Source organism: Triturus cristatus, chromosome 4_2, assembly GCF_964204655.1.
Source record: "Triturus cristatus chromosome 4_2, aTriCri1.1, whole genome shotgun sequence".
NCBI lineage: Eukaryota > Metazoa > Chordata > Amphibia > Caudata > Salamandridae > Triturus > Triturus cristatus.
This window is the reverse complement of record NC_140586.1, coordinates 316677396-316701312: the sequence shown is the minus strand read 5'-3', so window position 1 is coordinate 316701312 and position 23917 is coordinate 316677396. Positions and strand designations below refer to the sequence as shown.

General features: G+C 48.0%; 1 protein-coding gene across 3 annotated transcripts in view; it reads right to left on the bottom strand.

Annotated features, from left to right (window-relative positions):
* Positions 1-22808, bottom strand: part of LOC146833782 (dimethylaniline monooxygenase [N-oxide-forming] 2-like) — a 343718-nt gene extending 320910 nt beyond the window's left edge. Inside the window, exon 1 of one of the 3 annotated variants that reach the window (XM_085601656.1) lies at positions 22656-22808. In XM_085601656.1, coding sequence (XP_085457782.1) covers positions 22656-22686 — 31 coding nt within the window. In that variant the 5' untranslated portion in view covers positions 22687-22808. Of the gene's footprint in view, positions 1-18581; positions 18897-22655 lie in introns of those variants that run through there. The other 2 variants (XM_085601657.1, XM_085601658.1) reach the window with 2 other exon arrangements.
* Between the last annotated feature and the right edge of the window lie 1109 nt (positions 22809-23917).

The window sequence follows — 23917 nt, the reverse complement described above, 5'->3', positions numbered from 1 at the left end:
GGACAGAATGCAGAACAATGCCATACATTCAGCCCAGTACAGAGATCTGGGCCTAAGTCCATCGTTTTTTTGCTCATCATGCCATTCCAGTTTTGACCCAGCCATTTGCAAATCAGTCTTGACCCTGTGCCCAATAGGAACAGTCCAGTCCGAACTGCCAGGCCAGGTCCTCCCTGGACTGGAAGCAAGCATCCTAGGACCGGTTTCGGGGTTTCACCCCTCTTCAACCAGGATAGCTCGATTCCAGTGGCATGGAGAGCACGGGACTCACGTCTGAGCATACCCGTCCCACTCGGGGGTGACAAATGCAAAAAGAACTATTGTTGGACAGAATGCAGAACAAATCAAAACATTCACCCCCAGTCAAGAGATCTGGGCCTAAATCCATCTTTTTTTTGCTCACCATGCCATTCCAGTTTGGACCCAGCCATATGCAAATCAGTCTTGACCCTGTGCCCAATGGGAACAGTCCAGTCCGAACTGCCAGGCCAGGTCCTCCCTGGACTGGAAACAAGCATCCTAGGACCGGTTTCGGGGTTTCACCCCTCTTCAGCCAGGATAGCTCGATTCCAGTGGCATGGAGAGCACGGGACTCACGTCTGAGCAGACCCGTCCCACTCGGGGCGACAAATGCAAAAAGAACTATTGATGGACAGAATGCAGAACAATGTCATACATTCACCCCAGTACAGAGATCTGGGCCTAAATCCATCGTTTTTTTGCTTAGGGTCAAGGGTGAATGTTTGGATTTGTTCTGCATTCCGTCCATCAATTGTGTGTCTTTTGCTTTCTCTCCCTAAGTGCGCCAGGTATGCTCAGACGTGAGTCCTGGGCTCACTGTGCCACTGGACTCAAGCTATCCTGGCTGAAGAGGGGTGAAACCCCGAAACCGGTCCTAAGATGCTTGTTTCCGGTCCAGGGAGGACCTGGCTTGGCAGTTCAGGCTGGACTGTTCCAATGAAACACAGGGTCAAGACTGATTTGCATATGACCAGGTCTAAACTGGGGTGGCATGGTGAGCAAAAGAATGATGGATTTAACCCAGATCTCTTGACTGGGGGCGAATGTTTTGATTTGTTCTGCATTCCGTCCATCAATTGTGTATCTTTTGCTTTCCCGCCCTAAGTGCGCCAGGTATGCTCAGACGTGAGTCCTGAGGGATGGCTTATGTGGTCGCTGCATATAATGGATGTTATGCAAAAAGAACTATTGATGGACAGAATGCAGAACAATGTCATACATGCACCCCAGTACAGAGATCTGGGCCTAAATCCATCGTTTTTTTGCTCACCATGCCATTCCAGTTTGGACCCAGCCATATGCAAATCAGTCTTGACCCTGTGCCCAATGGGAACAGTCCAGTCCGAACTGCCAGGCCAGGTCCTCCCTGGACTGGAAACAAGCATCCTAGGACCGGTTTCGGGGTTTCACCCCTCTTCAGCCAGGATAGCTCGATTCCAGTGGCATGGAGAGCACGGGACTCACGTCTGAGCATACCCGTCCGACTCGGGGTGACAAATGCAAAAAGAACTATTGATGGACAGAATGCAGAACAATGTCATACATTCACCCCAGTACAGAGATCTGGGCCTAAATCCATCTTTTTTTTGCTCACCATGCCATTCCAGTTTGGACCCAGTCATATGCAAATCAGTCTTGACCCTGTGCCCAATGGGAACAGTCCAGTCCGAACTGCCAGGCCAGGTCCTCCCTGGACTGGAAACAAGCATCCTAGGACCGGTTTCGGGGGTAAGCTGTGAAACGCCCCGTACACACGCTCTGAGGGCGTGTGAATGGTCCGTATCATTATATTAGTGTTGCCGCCAGAGTACGCGTGTGTGTACGGACTGTACACACGTACGTGTACTACCAGTGTGTACACGTACGTGTACTACGGGCGTACACGTACGTGTACTACGTGTACTACGGGCGCACATGTATGTGTACTACGGGCGTAAACGTACGTGTACGACCAGTGTCTACACGTACGTGTACTACGGTCGTACACGTACATGTACTACGGTCGTACACGTACGTGTATGACCAGTGTCTACACGTACATGTACAACCAGTCTCTACACGTACGTGTACTACGGTGGTAAACGTACGTGTGTGACCAGTGTCTACACATACGTGTGCTACGGTCGTACACGTACGTGTACTACGGGCATACACGTACGTGTACTACCAGTGTCTACACGTACGTATACTATGGTCGTACACGTACGTGTACTACCAGTGTCTACAAGTACGTGTACTACAGTCGTACACGTACGTGTACTACCGTAGTACACAAACGTGTACACACTGGTCATACACATACGTGGCAAACGCACTGTGCAACTGGTGCCGTAGGGGTACGTGTGAAACACACCGTACCTGTGTGTGGATTTAAAAATTACATAGGGACACATGAGGGACAAGTATTAGGGCCTAAATGCATGCTGGTTGTCATGGATCCCGAGTTTCCAGTTCAAATTTTTCCATTAGGTGGCCTGGAAAAGTCAGTTGGCAACAATATACAATGTTGCAAAGTGGTTGTTGACTTCACATGATGCTCAAATTTTGAACCATGCAAAGGCACTCACTGGTGTATGTTTAAAGGGATTGGAGGAAACGTAGGATGCAAATGAGTCTGACCAATCACTCTGTACTCCTGTAAATGAAACAGCCCAGCAAGGCAGATATAAATCAGCCAAAACCCATGAGAGGTCACTTGCCTGCACAACCTTTCAGTCGACACCACTGCTGCTGTCTGTGCTTCCTCTGGCACCATGTCAAGGTCTGTGGAGAGGGCCCAGCCTTTCACACAAGAGGAGAATGAGGCATTGCTAGATGTCATCCACCCACAGTACCCCAGCCTGTATGGGAGACCAGGGGAGCAGGTGAGTGCTGACTCCACTACCTTTGACTGTGCACATATTTTGTGACTGTCACTTCTGGCATTGTGTCCAGGTGTGACAGACATGCAATGTTGTTTAGAGTGGGTCCCAGGGGTGGGAAGGGCTTATGTCTCTCATGCAGAGCATGATGTAGTTCATGTGTGCACTCCTCACTTGCATTGTGCTTACTGTGACATTCACTGCATAGTGCATGGCACATTCAGCCTGCCCAATCCTTTGGACCATTTTTGTTCTATAGTCCTGAGGTGATTCAGTGCCCCCCCGGTGTGACAGATGACTGTACCCACAGATGTGTGTGAGTTGAGTGGAGCTGTGGTGAGAGTGGTGAGAGTGTCCAAATGATGTGTACGCCCCCTGGACATTGATGTGTGTGAATGTTCCTTTTCATGTGGGTGAGTGTCTATGTGGAGTGTTGCACCACAGCTGCATGGAGGAGGCAACAGCTCGACCCATCTGATGTGAGAAGTAAGCCGTGCTGTATGTCTGACTTGCTGAGCTAGCACCACACCTGTGACACCCCACAGGCAAGTGGCACATGTGCAGAGTGAGGTTTGTATCCGCTGTTGCCAATGGCAGGTGATTGATCGGTGCCTGTGTGTGTCTGTGAAATCTGCTGAGGTTGCGTCAGTGGCCTGGGGCATGTGACTGCTTGGAGGTGCTGTCCATCAGCCTGGCGTTGTTTGTGATGCACAGTGTGTGCCATGATCAGGGAGTGTGTCGCACCCCTCATGCCACCTGTGGACTTTCAATGCCATGTAGTGCATTGGGGCTTCCACAGAGGCTAATGTCCCTATGACAAAGGTGCTAGTCGTTGCCAGCATCCTATGCCCTGTTCAACATATCAAAGATGTTCTAATGTGTGTCTCTGTGACATGGAGCAGGTGTAGTGATGTTGTCTCACTTTGTCATCCTCACAGGTAACTGCCTACGAGAAAGGGGAGATCTGGAAGTGGGCCGTCAGGGCCGTGAGATCGGTGGAGGGTTGCAGTCGGCGCCTAGCCCAGGTGAGGAAACGCTGGCAGGACATCCGGTGCTGGACCTGGAGGATCGCTCGGGTCCAGCTGAAGGACTCACCTCCATGCAAGCACGGCGGGCGCCGACGCCTGACCCACCAGATGAAGCGTGTCCTGGCGGTGGTCTTCCCTGACATGGATAGGCGGTTACAGGAGCGACAGCAGCAAGGAGGGGGTAGGTACATGTGTGTCTGTTGTGTGTCACCAGCTTTTGGAAGTGCTCAGTCGCCTGGATACACTGCCAGGGTTTATATGTGCAGTGCATATCCTGTTCCCCCAAGTCAACCGGTGCTGTTCTTCCTCCCTTCCCCTCCTTGACATGTGTTCCCTGGTCTGTGTGTAATCACTATTGCACATGGTCATCTAGGCTGCCAGTTAATCCAAGTGCACATTGCTTTCTGCATCATGTGGGGGGGGGGGGTCTGAGACATGTGTTGTTACCTTGCCTGTGCCCTGTCCTGTTCAGTCATTTGGGGGTCCATATTAGTTGGCACTGATGCTGAGTCTCAACATAGGAGTGTGAGGTTTCAAATGAACAGACTTGCAGCATGCATGACCAATGTTGTGGCATCAGACATGATGTGCATGAGTGGGAGATATGCATAGTGCCGGGACGGTTGCTCATGTTACAGTCAGATCATTCCAGGACCATAGAGCAGTGTGCCCACTACAGTCCCCTAAGACACCCTTGCCTCGTAATCATGTGTGTCATCCAACACTGTGCCCATTCTCTGTGTGTTCAGCATAGGTTGGCCTCTGTGGCATTGTTCCCTGGCCTCATTTGTATTTATGTAAAGTGTGCTACATGTGCCCATTGTACAGGCTGACCCCATTTGGCTTGTGCATCCTCACACTGGCCAGTGCCTGTGTGTCTATGTACAACTATCTGTTGATGGTTGTTTGTCACAAATATGTGTTGGCAGCCTCACGGGGTGATGTGGAGTACATTTAGGAATTCCTGATGCACATTATAGTAAACCCACATTAAGAGGTGTAACTTCTTGATCTGTCTCAATCACATTGTCTCAGGTATGGGGGGTTTGTGCGGGCAAGGCCTACATGTCCAAACCTTGTGTCTCCTTGCCAGGTCTGACCTGTGTGTGATAATTGTCTGGACAGACACTCAACATGCAGTGACCCAGTCATGTTGTGCAGGGTTTAATGTTTGTGCTTTGCAGCATGTGTCAAAAGTTAAAATACATGGTTCATGCTCATCCATTTTTGCCACCAGTGTGTGGTCGTGATGCTACGTAGTTTGGTCTGTGTGTGCTGACATCTGTGTGGACATTCTTGGTTCCCATGAGGGTGTCTCCTCGGTGCAGGTGCTCCTTATCCCGACACAATTGCAGGCCCATTAGCTAATGCATTGTCCTGTGTTTGGACATGTGTGCCACTCCACATGACAGGCAGTGGTTCAGATGTGTTGGCAACTGTGTCATCATGGTGCGGATGGCCATGTGACAGGTGGCATGATTCAAGTTGTTAGTCAAGAAGTATTTTACCTTGGCACTCACTACACTTGTCAACATGTCTCAATTGTTCATATGCTTTACTTTGATGTTTTGTTGTGAAGGACAATAATGTGCCTGCATGACAGATGTCTCCAAAGGAAGTGCAAAAGAAAGTGCCTTTACAGTTTCCGGGGACATGCTACCACATTTTAAAGAAAGGCACAGTTCGATTGACACTTGTTTTCAGATTATTCATATCCATGTTCCCACAGTGTGTTTGCATTTGGGTAAGTCTTTGGTTGTTGCTGATAACAACTTACGTGTGTCAAGTCATCCAGACCACCGTGGTGCCATGTATATGTACTTACTGATAGCCCATTTCTTCTTAACAGTGGCTTATTTGAATTTGGCTGGCAGCTCATACAATGGCTGTGTAAATGTAGTTCAGTGTGCACCTCCTTGTGTGACTTCTGTTCTACAGGCACATGTGTGTTCTGTTCACAAAGTGGCACATTCACACATTCTAAACATGTAGATTGTGTAAAGTGTTGTGATTCCCAAGGGATCACAATGTTTTTCGTTTGGGTTTCCAAAGTACTCACGGGTCTCTGAGTGTGGGGACACCTTCAGCATTGAGGTCTGTTATTTGGCCTTGGGTGCACCAATACCGTTTCGTTCACAGTGAACAAGAGGTGGCATGCCTTCATAGTCTTGCTGTGAGTCTTGCTGTGCTCAACTGTTCCCAGACACTAGCTTCTCAGTATAATTCGATATTAAGTTATTTGCTGTTGTGTCCTAATCTTTATTGTTTCCAAGTGGCATGGTGGGTCAACCAAGTGGGGAGTGCAGGGTTACATATGTGCGGAGTATTCTAGATGTTACTCATGATGCATTTCCTGATATGCACTGTGACATATTTTGTTTGGAACTACAATAATCAGACTGGAGGGAGAAAGAAGAGCCTCTGATACACTCAGCTTCCTCATCTCAAGTATCAAAAAATCAATGGGGGAGCGGATCACTAGTCCCAAAAGAACCAGGGAATGCAACGGTAGTACAAGGTACTATTAAGAAACCCTCAATCACGTATTGTCAAGATCGATTTGAGCGGTATATTTTCGTTCTCCGCTTCGTTATTGACAACGTGACAGCATCATCATCGGGTTAGTGCAATGCTTCCTCCACCTGGAGGTCGTTCCACTGGTCGTTCTAGTAGTGATCGTAGAATAAAAAAGTGAGTTCTGGTGAAGTGACAAGTGGTGAAAAAAATCCAAAAGTTAAAAATCCCGTTGAACCAGTAAAGAATCTTTAGTTACACTGGATGCGGGAAAGTTATAAAAGGTCTTCGGTGTGCACTCAGAGGCTAATTATGGCCATGAGCACTGCAAAAAAAGGTGTCCATAAAAAAAAAAGGTCGCCATGTTTCAGCCCTTCAAGTGCCCCGAAGGGTCAAGTGGGCTTTCTTCAGGACCTAAACGGTGAAGAAGACCCTAATATTCAGGGGGTCTCCCAGTGAGTGAGATCTGTTAATCCCAAGAGTATCTGTTCAATTACAACCTATAGTCGTTGGAGCAATTTTAGGGTGGGGAAGAGGGTAGAGGGAATAACACATAACAGACCTTGTTAAAAACTGTGAAGAAGTGTATACTTAATAAAATACAGACGTTGCTTATTATTCTTGAATGTCAACACAATGGAAAACTTGTTATAACAACTAGAAAATGGCAATTCTTCTTATTAAAAAGAGTGAGCAACTGTAAATAAACCCACTAAACATGGCAAAATTCGTCCCTCCTTCCCACCAGAGTAAGAGTCATACAATCCATCTTGTCATATGCTGGAGGATGGTAAATAAACATGAAAAGATGGTATTTCTAAGGGATTAATGGTATTTCTAAGGGATTAACAATGTTTTACATAAAAAAGTAGTTCCATTGTATTGTTACTTGTTGTGATTACAAAGCTGTAACAGACATCTTATACGTAGAATCTTTACAACACTCAAGAGAGGGAATACTTAAAACAGAAGCTAATAGTAGTTATTAGCATATGGGGGTCGTGTGGTTTCTCATGAATTGTTATGTTGGTATTTAGGATAATGCACCTTCATGCATCTATTATTTGTTACCGGGGGTAGGGAAGTCGAGACCATGATTGGGAAAAAGGTCTCTGAACTGTGCGCGGTAAAAGTACGTTACAAAACTACAGGGCTAACTTGTACCTGATACTCATTTAGTGTAAGAAAATAATAATTAATTGGTACCCGTTTACTTTTGTTTCCTTAGGTATCGTGCTTACGAGGGGAATTCACAGTCCGTGTGCTGTTCATACAAAGGGTGGAAGACACGTGTAGAATCGGGACTTTGTTTAGTCAGTTACGCGTATGCGATTTATAAACAGACATTACTCGAGAATTGAGTACAGAATAAAGAACGTGTGTCTATTCAGGGCACGAGACAAATGACGTACACGGGGACCCGGTAACGCTGTACATAAAGAAGTAACGGTTCATACCTGTTCGCCATTAATGTAGGCAACAGCGGGTGTAAGTGGGGCGGTCGTTCACGCTCTTTATAGAGAGAGGAGAGAATTAGAAGTTAGCAGACTGTGGTCGGTCTGGTTTGTTACGGTTACGGGTATCACCTCACAACATTCCTACCTCTTCGGCGTTTCACGTGCTTCCAGTGCTGACTCTGCCCTCTTTGGCCCGGTATTGATAATAGTGCCTGTGTGGTGAGGTTATGAGAAGTTGCAAAGGGGCATAGACACTAAAAAGGGACAATGTTAGGAAACTCGAGATGGACAATGTTACGTCCAAAACGAGTGGGAGAACAGATTTGTCATCACAGCTGGTAATAGTACATGTAGGTTTAGACAATCTCGTAAGTGTGGGAATGACTTCCGGCCAATGGTTATATTAAATTAAATAAGATTTCATCAAACCCGGCCATGGATCAAGTTTCAGTATCAGAATTAGTAGGTGTGCAAGTAGAGGCATATATTGTTAATATTGTAAAGTGGTGGCAGTATCCACGAACGTGTAGAGGAATGTTGCTTGATATTGAGGACAACATATCGTATAGGATTTTACAAATGCTGGGTGCAAGGTTTAAGGTAAATACGGTATGTTGTGACATATGGTCCTTATGGGTGAAGGACAGTAAAGTGACCTGTATTTACATAGAATATTCTCTTCCGCTGACCAATGCATCACCACACGGCTACATACGTGGATTTTGTCTGTGTCATGTACACACAGTATTAATAAAATTGTATGACTGGCATAGGAGAGACCATTATTTTGTTATTAATGACAACATTATGTATAAGTTCCACAAATTCAGGGTTCATAGTTTGTGGTAAATACAGAGCAGTAACTACATATGGTTCTTGTGGGTAAGGAACCGTAATATTACCTGTATTTACGAGGATACTTCTATTCTGTTAAACAGTGTATTAACTGTACGGCTTCATATGTGGATTTTGTCTGTGTCAGTGTGCACAGTGTCAATAAAGTTGTCATAAGAGAAACCCATTATTTCATAAAGCTCAGCCAGGGTATAATATCATTCAGTCCTTGTAAATGTGTCTGAAGGCGATAGACCCATCTTTGCTCCTTCTCAAACAGTACTTTTTCAGCATTGTTGTTCTTGATAGTTAGAGTTTCTAAAATGACCCAACGTAGATCGTTGATGGTATGACCTTTCTCCAAATAGTGATTGCTCATCTTGGTTGTACTCCTTTTACATTTGATGTTGCTGCGGTGCTCGCAGAGTCTTTGTTTCACTTTTCGGCATGTCATACCAATGTAGCGTAGACCGCATGGGCAAGTGATCATATAGATGGCATGGGTGATATTGCAATTGGTATGGGATCTGATGGTCCATTTTAGATTAGGTAACAGTTGTAGGGTTTTTGTTGCTGTTGTTAAGTGGCATACAGAGCACGACCCGCATGGGAAGTGTCCCGTAACGGGGGCATTGTTCCAGAGTCCCTGTTGAACCGGTGCTGTAGATTTTACCAATGGTCGTGTATGTACTAGTAGGTCCTTCAGATTCTTCGTCCTTTTGTTTGAAAACCTCGGTTTTGGCCATTTGAGTGATCCAGCGGTAAGGATTCGCCAGTTTTTATTGATGATTTTTTTGACATCATTTGTCACTGTGCTGTAAGTACTAACACATGTCACCAGGTCTGTTGTTTGTTCCTTGGTTGTGGTGCCTAGGAGGGTCTCTCTCTGTTGGTTCCTTGCCCTCTTCTGACACCTTTTGATGATATTGATGGGGTAATCCCTGCTGCAAAGTTTTCCATTGTGTTGACATTCAAGAATAATAAGCAACGTCTGTATTTTATTCAGTATACACTTCTTCACAGTTTTTAACAAGGTCTGTTATGTGTTATTCCCTCTACCCTCTTCCCCACCCTAAAATTGCTCCAACGACTATAGGTTGTAATTGAACAGATACTCTTGGGATTAACAGATCTCACTCACTGGGAGACCTCCTGAATATTAGGGCCTTCTTCACCGTTTAGGTCCTGAAGAAAGCCCACTTGACCCTTCGGGGCACTTGAAGGGCTGAAACATGTCGACCTTTTTTTTTTATGGACACCTTTTTTTGCAGTGCACATGGCCATAATTAGCCTCTGAGTGCACACCAAAGACCTTTTATAACTTTCCCGCATCCAGTGTAATTAAAGATTCTTTACTGGTTCAACGGGATTTTTAACTTTTGGATTTTTTTCACCACTTGTCACTTCACCAGAACTCACTTTTTTATTCTACGATCACTACTAGAACGACCAGTGGAATGACCTCCAGGTGGAGGAAGCATTGCACTAACCTGATGATGATGCTGTCACGTTGTCAATAACGAAGCGGAGAACAAAAATATACCGCTCAAATCGATCTTGACAATATGTGATTGAGGGTTTCTTAATAGTACCTTGTACTACCGTTGCATTCCCTGGTTCTTTTGGGACTAGTGATCCACTCCCCCATTGATTTTTTGATATTTTGTTTGGACTCATGTGTCAGATGTATACAGGTGACTGATTATTTTCTGTATCTTCACCTTGCCCACAGCATCATCGAAGGACACCGAGGGAGACACCTGCACGGAGATGGAGGAGGGATCCAGCACCGGTGCCACCACTGCTGGCGAGTCTGCGGGAGCAAGTGGCACGGAGGGCTAGGGGAGTCAGGCGGAGGACCTGTCTAGTGGCAACACTGACTACGACGCTGACGGGTCCGAGGCTGAACTCCTCGAGGGGGCGGAGGCTGCTACAACACCTGGCAGCAGCACTACATCTGTCACCACCCCCTCCATTCCCATCACCGCCCTCCCAGTTGCTCCGGTCCCTTCTGTCCATGCAGGGCACCACCATGTCTCCTTCGTGCCCGGCACCGCACCCCCTGCCCCTGTCCCCCCTGCTGCCCTCACTGCAGAGTCTGTGGACATTCAGCGGCAGTTGCAGGTTGGCCAGACATCGATGCTGAATGTCCTCCATGGCCACACAAGACTGCTGACACAGATGGTGTCGTACATGGAGGGCATGTCATCAGCGATGTCTGACCAACGGATGTTGCTGAGGTCCATGGACTCTTCACTGACGGCAGCAGTGAGTCTCCTGCAGCGCTTTGTCCCCCCTACCCCTGCACCATCCACACTTCCCACTCCCATGCCTGTCCCAACCACACCCAGACATTCCCAAGCACGCACCCCACCAGACACAGGCAGCACACCAACACGTAAGGGTAAGCGCACACCTCCTCGCATGCACACTCAGGGGGATTAAGGCACACCCACTGGGTCTGGGGCACACAGGCATACACGCAGCCAATGTCCGAGTCCGCATGCCTCACTACCCAGTCCCTCCAATGGCACTCCCCTCGGCTCCCCTGCCACACAATCTGACAAGGAGGGCTACTTGGCTGTGCTGGGCCTCAGCCCCACTGGCTCACCAGCCCGCAAACGGGCACGGCACTCCACGGGTAGGGGAGTTGAGTCCCCCCCCATCCAACTCCTCCCCCAGTAGCGCTGCACCCCATCCTTCCGACCCCCCCTCCTTTGAGCCTGTGGTTTCTTCGGGTGCAGGGGATACGCTGGACGACCTGGCAGAAGTGTGCAGCACCGAGCTCACCTCCACCTTTGACGCCGCCCCACCCCCTGTGGTGGAGGTGTCCGTCCCTGCACCCACCACACCTACCCTTACACCTCCTGTCCCTGCTGTGCCTGGTCCTTCCCCACATGATGCCCCCCCCCCAGTCGACGAACCTGAGGTTTCTAATGTGCAGGCAAGCTAGGGGAGATGCGTGGCCATGTGTCCCCCCCAAGGACTTCTGATCTGGACTGGCCATGTGCCTTTGTAAATAGTGTCCTTTTATGATTTTTCTTTTAATGCTGAATAAAGCATTTTCTTTTAACTTTGAACACTATTGCATTTCAGGTATTGATGTGGGTGCTGATGCTCCAGGAGTTGGGGTTGTGGTAATGTGTTATGTTTCAGGGAAATGTTGTAGTCTGATGCTCATGTGGTGGACCATGGTATCTGCGTGCCATCACAAGGTCTCTGCAAAGAATCTTTGGTCGTGTGTGCTATTTGTGTTTGGAGACATTGTCCCAAGGAGTGTTCCTTCCTCTGTGGCACCTGACATCTTCCCTGCAGGGAGTTGCACAATTGTTGTGCTGACCTGTGTCTACATTTCCTTTGTTGGTGACGGATCCCTTCAACTATGGCCATGCCTGCTCAGCAATGTGTCCGGCTGCATCGTCTGTGTCATCCTTGCTAGTCATTGTACTTGTGTATTGAGTATGTTGCCATGCCTTCATGGAGAAATTGTCCCTTTTCCGCACTATGCATGTGTGTAATCTCAGCCTAGCACACATATGGTACTTGTTCTGCAGGGTATTTGGGCACCTGACTCACAATTGTGGGCATTGTATCTGTGGGAACTCCACCCTATTCCTTCCATGAGAGAAAACATCTTGGTGGCTGTCCCAGCACCTGTACATTCCTATCAGTCCTGGGATGTGCGTGACAGTGTTTGTTCCCTTTGGCTCTCTTAGTTTAGTCGGCATTGACATGACTATACAGTTTTGTGGCATGATCTCTGTGTGTGTATTGTGCTGCATCTGCCAGGGGTGGGTATGCATGTGTCATTTGTCCTCACACCCACATGTGGTGAGTCATGCAGTGGGGGACAGACATCCATCCTCATGGGAGTGGGGCACTGCTGTCAGTGATGTGTTGTTATGGCACTATCAACATAGTCGAAAATTAGGGATGTGTACATACACCCATGGAGTTGTGGTCATCTGATGATGATGTACACACCCCCCTGTCTCTGTCCACTGCTGGGAGTGATAGGCACCCACCCCTCACATGTCTCTGTCCACTGCTGGGAGTGATAGGCACCCACTCCCATGTCTCTGTCCACTGCTGGTATTCCTCTGCACCCACCCCTCACATGTCTCTGTCCACTGCTGGGAGTGATAGGCACCCACCCCCATGTCTCTGTCCACTGCTGGTATTCCTCTGCACCCACCCCTCACATGTCTCTGTCCACTGCTGGTATTCCTCTGCACCCACCCCTCACATGTCTCTGTCCACTGCTGGTATTCCTCTGCACCCACCCCTCACATATCTCTGTCCACTGCTGGGAGTGATAGGCAACCACCCCCATGTCTCTGTCCACTGCTGGTATTCCTCTGCACCCACCCCTCACATGTCTCTGTCCACTGCTGGTATTCCTCTGCACCCACCCCTCACATGTCTCTGTCCACTGCTGGTATTCCTCTGCACCCACCCCTCACATGTCTCTGTCCACTGCTGGTATTCCTCTGCACCCACCCCTCACATGTCTCTGTCCACTGCTGGGAGTGATAGGCAACCACCCCCATGTCTCTGTCCACTGCTGGTATTCCTCTGCACCCACCCCTCACATGTCTCTGTCCACTGCTGGTATTCCTCTGCACCCACCCCTCACATGTCTCTGTCCACTGCTGGTATTCCTCTGCACCCACCCCTCACATGTCTCTGTCCACTGCTGGTATTCCTCTGCACCCACCCCTCACATGTCTCTGTCCACTGCTGGTATTCCTCTGCACCCACCCCTCACATATCTCTGTCCACTGCTGGGAGTGATAGGCAACCACCCCCATGTCTCTGTCCACTGCTGGTATTCCTCTGCACCCACCCCTCACATGTCTCTGTCCACTGCTGGTATTCCTCTGCACCCACCCCTCACATGTCTCTGTCCACTGCTGGTATTCCTCTGCACCCACCCCTCACATGTCTCTGTCCACTGCTGGTATTCCTCTGCACCGACCCCTCACATGTCTGTCCACTGCTGGGAGTGATAGGCACCCACCCCCATGTCTCTGTCGACTGCTGGTATTCCTCTGCACCCACCCCTCACATATCTCTGTCCACTGCTGGTATTCCTCTGCACCCACCCCTCACATGTCTCTGTCCACTGCTGGTATTCCTCTGCACCCACCCCTCACATGACTCTGTCCACTGCTGGTATTCCTCTGCACCCACCCCTCACATGTCTCTGTCCAGTGCTGGGAGTGATAGGCACCCACCCCCATGTCTCTGTCCACTGCTGGGAGTGATAGGCACCCACCCCCATGTCTTTGTGCACTGATGGGACTCCTAGGCAGACACCCACCCACCCACCCGCACCCTTGGTGCAGTACACTGCTGTCCTGGCCATGAACACACCCCAATATACTGGTAATATGCTGCACCAGGCCCTAAGCCAACATTCGTGGCATGTGTACGCCTTGTATCACAAATGTACTGGTGCCCTAGGGGTACGGGTGATGCGGTCCGTACCCCCGCATTCATAAGTTGGGTACGGTCCGTACCACGCGTACCCCTACATCACCACTACAATGGTAGTACGGGCCGTACCCACACCCTCAAAGCGCGTGTATGGCCCGTACCACCATTGTAGTGGTGATGTAGGTGTACGCGCCGTACACACGCATTGAGGGCGTGGGTATGGCCCGTACCACCATTGTAGTGGTGATGTAGGGGTACGCATGGTACGGGCTGTACAGACGCTCTGAGGGCGTGGGTATGGTGCATACACCTACATCTCCACTACAATGGTGGTACGGGCCGTACCCACGCTTTGAGGGCGTGGGTACGGCCCGTACCACCATTGTAGTGGTGATGTTGGGGTACGCGTGGTACGGGCCATACACATGCTCTGAGGGCGTGGGTAGGGCGCGTACACCTACATCACCACTACAATGCTGGTACGGGCCGTACCCACGCTCTGAGGGCGTGGGTACGGCCCGTATCACCATTGTAGTGGCGACGGGTACGCGTACACACCCACTGCCATTGTCGCGGTACGCAGGGATTGGTGGACATGCCCCCGAAGTGACCAGACCCTGGAGGTAATGTATGTACAGTATATGGTATTTTTAAAATTAGGTAGATGTTATGTTTCCTGCCCCTCGCCCCCCCTTTGCCCCTGGGTGTTGTTCTGACCTTCTGCGGCGTGCGCGGCGGTTTCGGTGCACCAGGTCGTAGGCTAGGAGGGCCGGGATGACACGTAGGATGGGGTCCATGGCTGTCCATCGCGTACCGGTGTTCCTTCTTCGCGTCGTCCTCAATTTCCCGGGAGCTTTTTGGCTACCATAAAAAATGAGCCGTGCCGAGTGACGTAGGCACGAATCGTACTTGCTTGTCCGTAAAAAGCAGCCTGACTCCATCCGGACGTCACGTACGCGATGTCCCGGATCAGAATTGTGGGTATTTTTTCGCCGCACGTAGTTTTTTACGAATTGTACGGAAATGATATTTCTGTACGATTCGTACTTGCTGATTTGTAAGGAGGATTTCCCGGGTACGAGTCGTACGGAGAATACGCTCCGTACGACCATTCGTACCCGGGTTTTACAGGATCGGAATCGGCACCTTAGTGTCAAGGGGAGGCCTTTGCAGACTCTTTAAACAACATAAATGGGAGGTATTTTTCTTTTGGAAAGGTGCAATCCCTACCTGTGAGATGCCCTTTCACCAAATGCATTCTCCCACTGTGGCAGTAAAAATAAATTTCAAATTAAAGGAATAGTCAGAGTGGGGCCCCAGGGAGTACTGGAGCCAGTGAAAAAAAAAAATACCTGTGGAAAAAAAATCAAAGCCTCATGAACCCATTCACAAAAAGCATGTAAAAGATACTGCACAGCAGCTCCCTGGGCTGAGACAGACAAGGAGGGAGGAGGGGTGCACTAAAGCCTGCTCTATGGACGTTGCGCGCCTGCCTTATATTACACCACACATACTAACCTGTACGAAAGAAATATATCCCATAGGCTATATCGAGCTCAGTTAGGTAGGCCAACCTACGCTTACCTTACAGAGCTCTCCAGTTTCTATAGGAAGCAACGTAGACCTCTGAATAGGCAGTCAGTGAGAGCCGGCGAGAGCAGAGCTACCCAGGGCTTTAAGCAGTGCTAAATTTCAGCAGGTGCTTTCTGGTGCGCAGCACCTAATCCTTAGCACCGGTGCTTATAGCACCAATTAAGGACACACTCATTTTGAAGGCATGTGATTTTCCACAGAATCGCAGGATGTTGAGCCACGCCGAGACTCAAACCTGGTTCCCTAGCTCCAAAATCGATAGCTCTAGCCATTGGGCCAAGTCCTCTCCAGAATAATAAGTGTGGGGGCTCTACTGAGGAGGCAGTTTGCACCAGCACATTACTCCTGTTAGCACTGCCTCCTGAGGAGAGCCCCGACACTTTTTATTTTACAAATTAACCACTGGCTTTAAGTGGGATGAAGAAACTGGGGGTCTCTAAAAGCAGTGTGGACGATGCAGTTAAGGGCATGGCTTAAAACAAGTAAGCTAAAATGTGTGCTTAGCACAGTGTGCCGCATGATTGCCCTTTTGCTGCTTCTGTGATTGAATCCAAGATATATAATACAAAATGTAATATTACCTACAACAAGCTAGGGCTATTGACGTTGTTGTCATTGGCTGTTAGTTGAATAAGATACATAAGCAACAACTATGGTTTTGTTGCATATAATATTGAAAATACGTCCGTTCTAAAATGTAAAAAAACAGAAACAAGTCTGTTTGAAGTTACCTCAAGAAGAGTGGTATTGCTGCAGAGTTAACATTTTTTTTTCATCCCGATGGTGAGGGCAAAAAGGAACAGCCCGGTATAGAGCCGTTTCGGCACCTGCTTTTTAGAACTGCCGGTGCTGAGCCCCGGATTTACCCGGCCCACTTAAAGCCCTGGAACTACCTCTCGGTTACACAGAATAAACAGAAACCCTCGTGTTAGGTTCCAGTTGTAATGAGACACCACAAATAGCCATCAGTTTTCACTGCACTGTTGTATCTGCAGTTATACCAACCTTGTTAATGTAAGCATGTACAAACCTTACCCAATCACAACGAAGCGCCTCGGGTCTTGTAAAGTGTGTGAAGCACTGTACTGATAACCCGTGCAGATGCAGAGTAACTGATTGTGATACAGATCTGCCAGTACTAAGACGCAGTGACGTCGATCGGCCACTACATCGCTCATAGCAGAGGGGAAGGTGGAGGGAAGAGCTCTCGTGTTACATAGCTCTGGAAAATTCTCTGCAGAATACTGCTGCCCATCAGTATACAAAACTGCAAGTAAAGACAGGCAGCGGGCCCTCTCCGCTACAAAAAACACTTGGCCAGAGTCGTGTGTCCAGTTCGAAACTTTCCCTCACAGCGACTCTGTGCTTCCCCCTTTTACTAGGTCATTTTAGTTTTCCAATTGCAAATGCTGAGCTGCAGGTACCATAATACGAAGCAGCACAAGCTATAAAAGAAGAAAAAACACACAGAGAACTGTCTAAATAAAAACATGAAGCAGTAACTGTCTAAAAGTATTAAGGGGCAGATTTACGAGGCACTTGCGATGCATTTGCGCCGCCGCTGAGTCACTTCTGTGATGCAGCGGCGGTGTAAAGCAAGCGCCATGCTGCAACAGATTTACAACATTTCGCATCTAGGGAGAGGCGTCACCCCGTAAACCCCTACGCCACATTATACCTGTGTTAGGTATAATGTGGGCGTACCGTCGCAGTGGGGGCGGTCTGTCACAGGAAAGCCTCGGAAAAGAGCCTGAAATATACAAGATTTCTCTCAGTCACTTTTCTGACGCCGCTGCGTCAAAACCTTGCGCCTGCTTGAAGTAGGCGTAAGGCGAGATGCAGCATGTTGGAGATGGGCCATGTTGGAACAGTGCTGGAGTTGCGTCGCGCCCACGACACAACTCTAGCACTGCGCCAACCTTACACCGGCAGATACGACACGCATCTGCCTATCTGTGCACCACGGCGCGCCGCATTGTAAGTGTGGTGCATCCATGGCGGCGCACGGGTAGTTTTGCGTGTCGCAAGTTTTCTGGTGCATCCCTGCTGATTTTGCAGAGATGCACCAGACATTGTAAATCTACCCCAAAGTTCCCCCACATCCCTTCTCCAGAATCCTTGGATACGCAATGTGGCAGCTATCTGCATTTATTCAAATATATCACCTCATCAACTGCCAACGCTGCCAAGGGGACACATGCCACCTGTGTGACAGCTTAAACCAACCCCAGCTTTTAGGCCAACAGCAGTTTGCATTCTGGAACTTGTGTTTTTTTATTTTTACATTAAGTAGGGCTTGAAAAGCCAAGCCTGAAAAGTGTTACTGACTAAAACTAAAACTCCGACTACCCAAAGGTGTCACTTCACCGGGCAATTAATTGACAGGTGAAGAAGACCACCGACGCACAACCACCCAACATCTGCCCAACCTCATGACCCACTCCACCGGAAATCTTCATCTCAACTGTGCCCTCTAAAGGACTTCTAACTCTGTAGTCCATTTTTCTCTCACCAAACATTCCCTCCCACATAAAAATATTCAGCTTGAGCTGAAATGCAAAATAAACCTACTGATGCCTTGAAATTGATTCTTAGTAGCCGCCCTTCTTAGAATTACAAGACAGATCCAGGTTGTTGGAGTGCGCCCTTTTTCCAGTCCTATGTTTTCTGTAAGTTGTGTTTTAAAAAAAATCTTTTCAATCGAATCAATTGAACTAAAGGTTTGTAGAAGGAAAGGCCATAGGATTCTGGTGGGTGGGCGGGGCCTAGTCAAGTGACAATTCAACCTCCAGGCACAAAGAGGACCATAATTCCCAAATGAAGTTCTTACTTACCTTGCCTTTGGCTCGCTCCACAGTCGCCGGTCTTCCAGCTCTGGAAGAGTTCTTCTTCCCAGGGCCTCCTTGCACGAAAGAGTAGATACTTTACTGAAGCGAAGCATTGATTTAAAACAAACCAGAAAAATCCTGTATCTGATGTTCAGGGATTAGCTATTAACAAACCTTATCCGGGAGGGAAGCCAACTCCATAGGCCGGGGTATCTGCCTGCTGTTGGGTTTGAGCCCAGCTGCTGTGTTCTTGTTCTGTTCTCTCTACTGTGCTCAGAGTCCAAGGCTGCTGCGTACTGTGCGTGCTCACGCTATGCCTCTGCGCGAAACATCAACTTCAATGCCACGTCTTCCTGTTTTTTTTTTTTTTTTTGCTGAAGTGCAATATTTTTAGGGGAACTCTTTGAAGGGGCTTGTGTAGTAACTAGTTGCTTGAAGAACTGCCCCAGACAGTCCCGAAAAGCACTGTTTCTCCAATACAGTGAATTCATGTATGTGTCCATCATCAACGTGTGTGCTGGGTAGAGAAGGCACTGTATCCACAACAGAGGGGCCCCGGTGGAGAATTAGGGGCCAGGAGGGATAACACAATAAGGCAGGAAGGTCGGAGACAACTCTCTCACAGGTAGTAGGTGGGGGAAGGAATGCAAGCCCTTCCTGAGCTCTCTGCTGTCACGTGACACATCAATGGCTGATGTTCAGATCCTGTAATGGTATGCACTGCGCACCGTTATCTGCAGAATTTCAGCTGTGGCGAAATATGCCGGACGTTTGCTCTGTTTCTCTGATGCAACCACGTGAAAGGCAAGCTTTCCGAAGCATAGCAATCGTGGAGTTAAAAAAAGACTCTGCGAGGATAATCCTGCACACACCTCCTGCAACATTTATGAAAAATCACTGTCAGCAATACATCTTTTACATAAAGCACTGTCAACCCGTGGCATGTGTCGGTGTTTTTCTTAAACCGCTTTAAGCCACATGCAGCCATAGGAGCGCCCCTTCGCCTCCAGGCTGTAGAACAAGTTACAGCCTTAGGCGTGCTTGTTCTTGGGCTGAAGCCCTGGGGGAAGAGGGTTCATAAATTCATTTACCCTGCAAACATAAGGCCCTTATGCAATTCCTTTGGGGGTTGCTGCGATGCCTCATGTAGCATTTAATATTAAGCAATCTTGCAAAGACCCAGGGCCCTGGCCCACGCTGGGGGTATCAGATGAAATAGCAGTGGTGTCCCACAAGTTTCTTTATCTCTTTTGAGCATGTTGACATAGGCAGAACTACCAGATGACATAACTCTGGCCCCGTTCTTCTCCTGGTGGCTAGCCCTAGTCACCAGGAATGTTTGAAGCAGCCTCCTGGACTCTGAAGTGGCAAGCTTTGGAGGAAGCTGGTTCCTCTGGCTCAATGTGCCCGCCTTTCTTCTTTTCTTTCTCTATCGTGCTCCTCTGGTCCTGCTGGGCACAGAAGTTCAGGTCTTCCTCCAACTGGTCCTTAAGGGGCGTATGGGAACCAGCCTTACAGGTCCTGGAGAGATCTACTGAGCCTGGGGTCAACTGTAGGCAGAGTAGCAATGGAACGTTCTATATGCCATTAACTCATGGCCAATCCTAGGGTGCCACATAATCCCTCCACCCCTATCCAAACCCTCCTGCACAGCATGCTAGGACAATCCAATATGGCACAGTCGAGTGATCTGCGTGCACATCTCCTCTGGAAACTTCAGCTTTGCCCATAGCTGACATCACTGCCAGGAACTATCCAACCAACAATTCACTAGGTAGCCCCCTGTGTATGAACCAGAGGTCTGGGCTTCCTCATTTGGTCAGTGTGCCTGGGCTGTATCAACCCTGGGATAGTGTGACAGCTAGTTAGCAGATTATCTTTCCCACCCTTCCTCCTCAGGAGCTGAATGAAGCAATATTGATTACTCCTTTTGTGTGGGGAGGACTTTGTTCCCTCTATTTGAGAGCAGAGCTATTAACTTGGCTCTACAGGGTGACGAAAGGCCTGGAATTTGATCCTGAGCTGAGTCACAGAAATATGGCAATTTTGGCTGAACCATAAGGTGTAGATGTAGGTTCTTGCGACCTAGATACTCAAACTTGGCACACATGTTTCATCCTAGTTTGATACGTTTCTGGACTTTTTAGGCCTAGGGTAAATGAAACTGCACTTTAAAGCAGATTTCCCTGTATATGTATAATGCAGTGACACGGCAAATAACCCAGTAAACCCTGCTGACATAACCTATGAGTACCCAAAAATATTATTAGGCCTATCCTAGGTCAACAGCTAACCTTACAAAGTCCCCTTTTGGGCCAGGCTATCTGTGCATAATTATCAGGCTGTGCACAACCGTAGTGTCACATGTGCAGTCAGCACGTGTGTGAACATAAATCAAAAATGAGAACAGAAGTCAAATGAAGGCATCATATGTGAAAATCCTATGGACAACAGTGCTTCAAGTGGGTACTCCTAAAATAGAACAACAAGTAATCTAATAAATGAAAGGAAAGTTATGAACAAATTAACAACTGCATACCTTACGATTCATTGAACACAAGCAAGTGAGACTTCCTACAATGTGGATATTATACCAATTAAAGCAGTGGCTGAAAAAGCACAACAAAAAATAGGTTAAAAACCAAGGCATTCAAGATTTATTATTGAGTCCCCTTGGATGAATTCTATCCAGTCTTTTTACCTAAAAGATCTCTGTTTGTAGAAAAGTTATTCTCAAATTGCATTCAACATTTTGTTGTATAACCTTGAAAGTATGTAATTAGGTTGCTCACATGGAGATCATGTGTTCGATGAATACAATATGAGTATACTGCCTGTGATATCATGATAGACTGCCAAGTGGCCAAAGAAGAGGAGAGGGAAAGAGAGGGAGAGAGTATGAGAAGGGGAGAAGGAGAATTTTATGAGTGTGAGAGAGAAAGTAAGGTAGATGTAATGTGTTTGTAAAAGAGACAGAGAGGATTACACTGGGTAGCTATTGGAAGCTGACAGGCACACTGATGGAAGCTCCTGACATTATTTCACTTTGGTACAGGCACGGAACTCACTAGAGTAAACTCAATATTTTGGAGTTAGCCTCGAGACAGGGAGAATGAATGACACACTGCCACACAGTACACCAGACACAAAGTCCACTGGAGTGAGGTGCCTCAAGCGCATTGCACAGCGTAGTGACACTGGGCACAGTGCAGAATAACACACACTACACTGAAGAGCAACGGGGCTGAATGTACTGCAGTGGAGAGAAAGAGAATGACACACTGCCACATAATACACTAGACAAAGTCCAGTGGAGTGAGGTGCCTCAAGCGTATTGCACAGTGAAGCGGCATTGGGCACAGTGCAGCAAGCGCATTGTATAGTGTAGTGCCATTGGGTATAGAGCAGAGTGAAGCCTAGAGCACAGTGCAGCATAAACATGCTGCAGTGAAGAGCATCAGGGCTGAGCATACTGCAGTGGAGACAGAGAGGATGGAACACTGCCATAAAGTACAACAGGCACACAGCCCACTGGAGTGAGGCGCATCAAGTGCATTGCACTGTGTAGTACAGAGCACAGTGACTGCACAGAAGAGCCATGCTGAGCACACTGCAGTCAAGCACTTCTGCAAGGATGCATAAAAGTCACACAAAGCAAGCATACTGCAGTGTAATACATCGGGCACAAACCTCGCTCCAGTGAGTGTACAGAGCACTGCAGTTAAAAACGCATCGGGACTGAATACCCTGCAGCCAAGTACGCCAGACACAATGAACACTGCAGTGAAGTAGATTAAACACAGCGCACACAGCAGCGACGTACACAGGTCACACTGCAGTGGAGTAAATTGGTAACAAGGCACAGTGCAGTGAATGAAATCCGAGAATGCAGTGTGAACAGATCACAGCGACAGAAGCACTGCTGATAAACACAAATTCCCCCACCAAAAGAAGGTACATTTTCCTAAATCTTCTACAAGTAAATCAAAGATAAAATCTCCGACATTTCAATGCTTAAAACAAACAACTGTAACATGGAAGACAGCAGAGTGCCATGTGAAAGAGAATACATCGTCATACCTCTTATTTCATTTCTAGAATTGCAGCCCATTCACTTTCCAAAGCTTCAAGGCACCCAACAGCCACCTAGGAAACCTGCATCTCAAAAAGCACAGCAGAAGGGACTGCTACCAGGGTGCCCATCGCCTCCCCGTAGAGGGCCCTGGGGCTCTCTACCTCACTGCTGCAGGCCCTCCCGAGCTACCATTTGATTTCCTGTTTAATTTTAGGCCCTTTGTTTTTGGCTCCAGCCTGCCTCTCCTGCAGCAAGACAAAACTTCTTCAAACTTTCCCATAGTAAAGATGGCTTCTGATCACATGCTTACTTCTATCAGGGAGGGGGAGAAATGGGAGGGAATGCACAAAGCAGAGAAGAGGGGGAGGGACAGCTCTTAAAGTTAGTCTTCATCATACACGAGCTCAATGACAGAAGACAAGTACTTTTACAGGCGTTGCCTTACGAAGCAGCCCCATGTGGAAAGAAGGGGGAAGTGGGAGGAAAGGAGCCAACGTGCACTTTGGGACACAACAAGGGAGAACAGGGCTTTTGTTTTCTGTTGCCAACGCCAACTATAAAAAACAAAAAAAAATAAACCAGACGGGAGGAGGGAGAATAGGCCATCACACGCTATAACAGTGTGATGGCCAAACAAAATGTTCCCTTAGTGGGACAGAAAAGTGGGGGGGGGGGGGGGGGCAGCTCTTAAAGTTAGTCTTCATCACACGCCAGCTCAATGACAGAAGACACATACTTTTACAGGTGCAGCCTTCCGAAGTGGACCCATGCCAAAAGAAGGGGGAAGTGGGAGGGAAGGAACCAACATGCACTTTGGGACACTTTTGTTTTCTGTTTCAGACGCCAACTATAAAAAATAAATAAACCAGAAGAGAGGAAGAAGAGGCCATAACATGATATAGCAGTGTGATGGCCAAACAAAATGTTCTCTTCCTGAAATCGCACATTTAAACAAATAAACCAATAACAAGCCAGCGTTTCTAAATGACACCCATAACAAACAATGGCTATCACTGGGTGTTCCAAAAGCCCATAGAAGAGTTACAACAGGTCTTGCAGACAGCGCAAGCGCTGTCGAAACTCAACCTAAAAAGGGAGATTTAGGCCAGTCAAAAGGTCGAATTGGCAGTTTAAAACTGCAGACAGGCTGCAACAGCAGTCCTGAGACATGTTTACTTAAGTATGAAGCACTATAAGTATTTAATAGTAGCATTTAATTTACTGTCCCTGGTTACATGTAGTACCACTCAACTAGGGACTTATAACT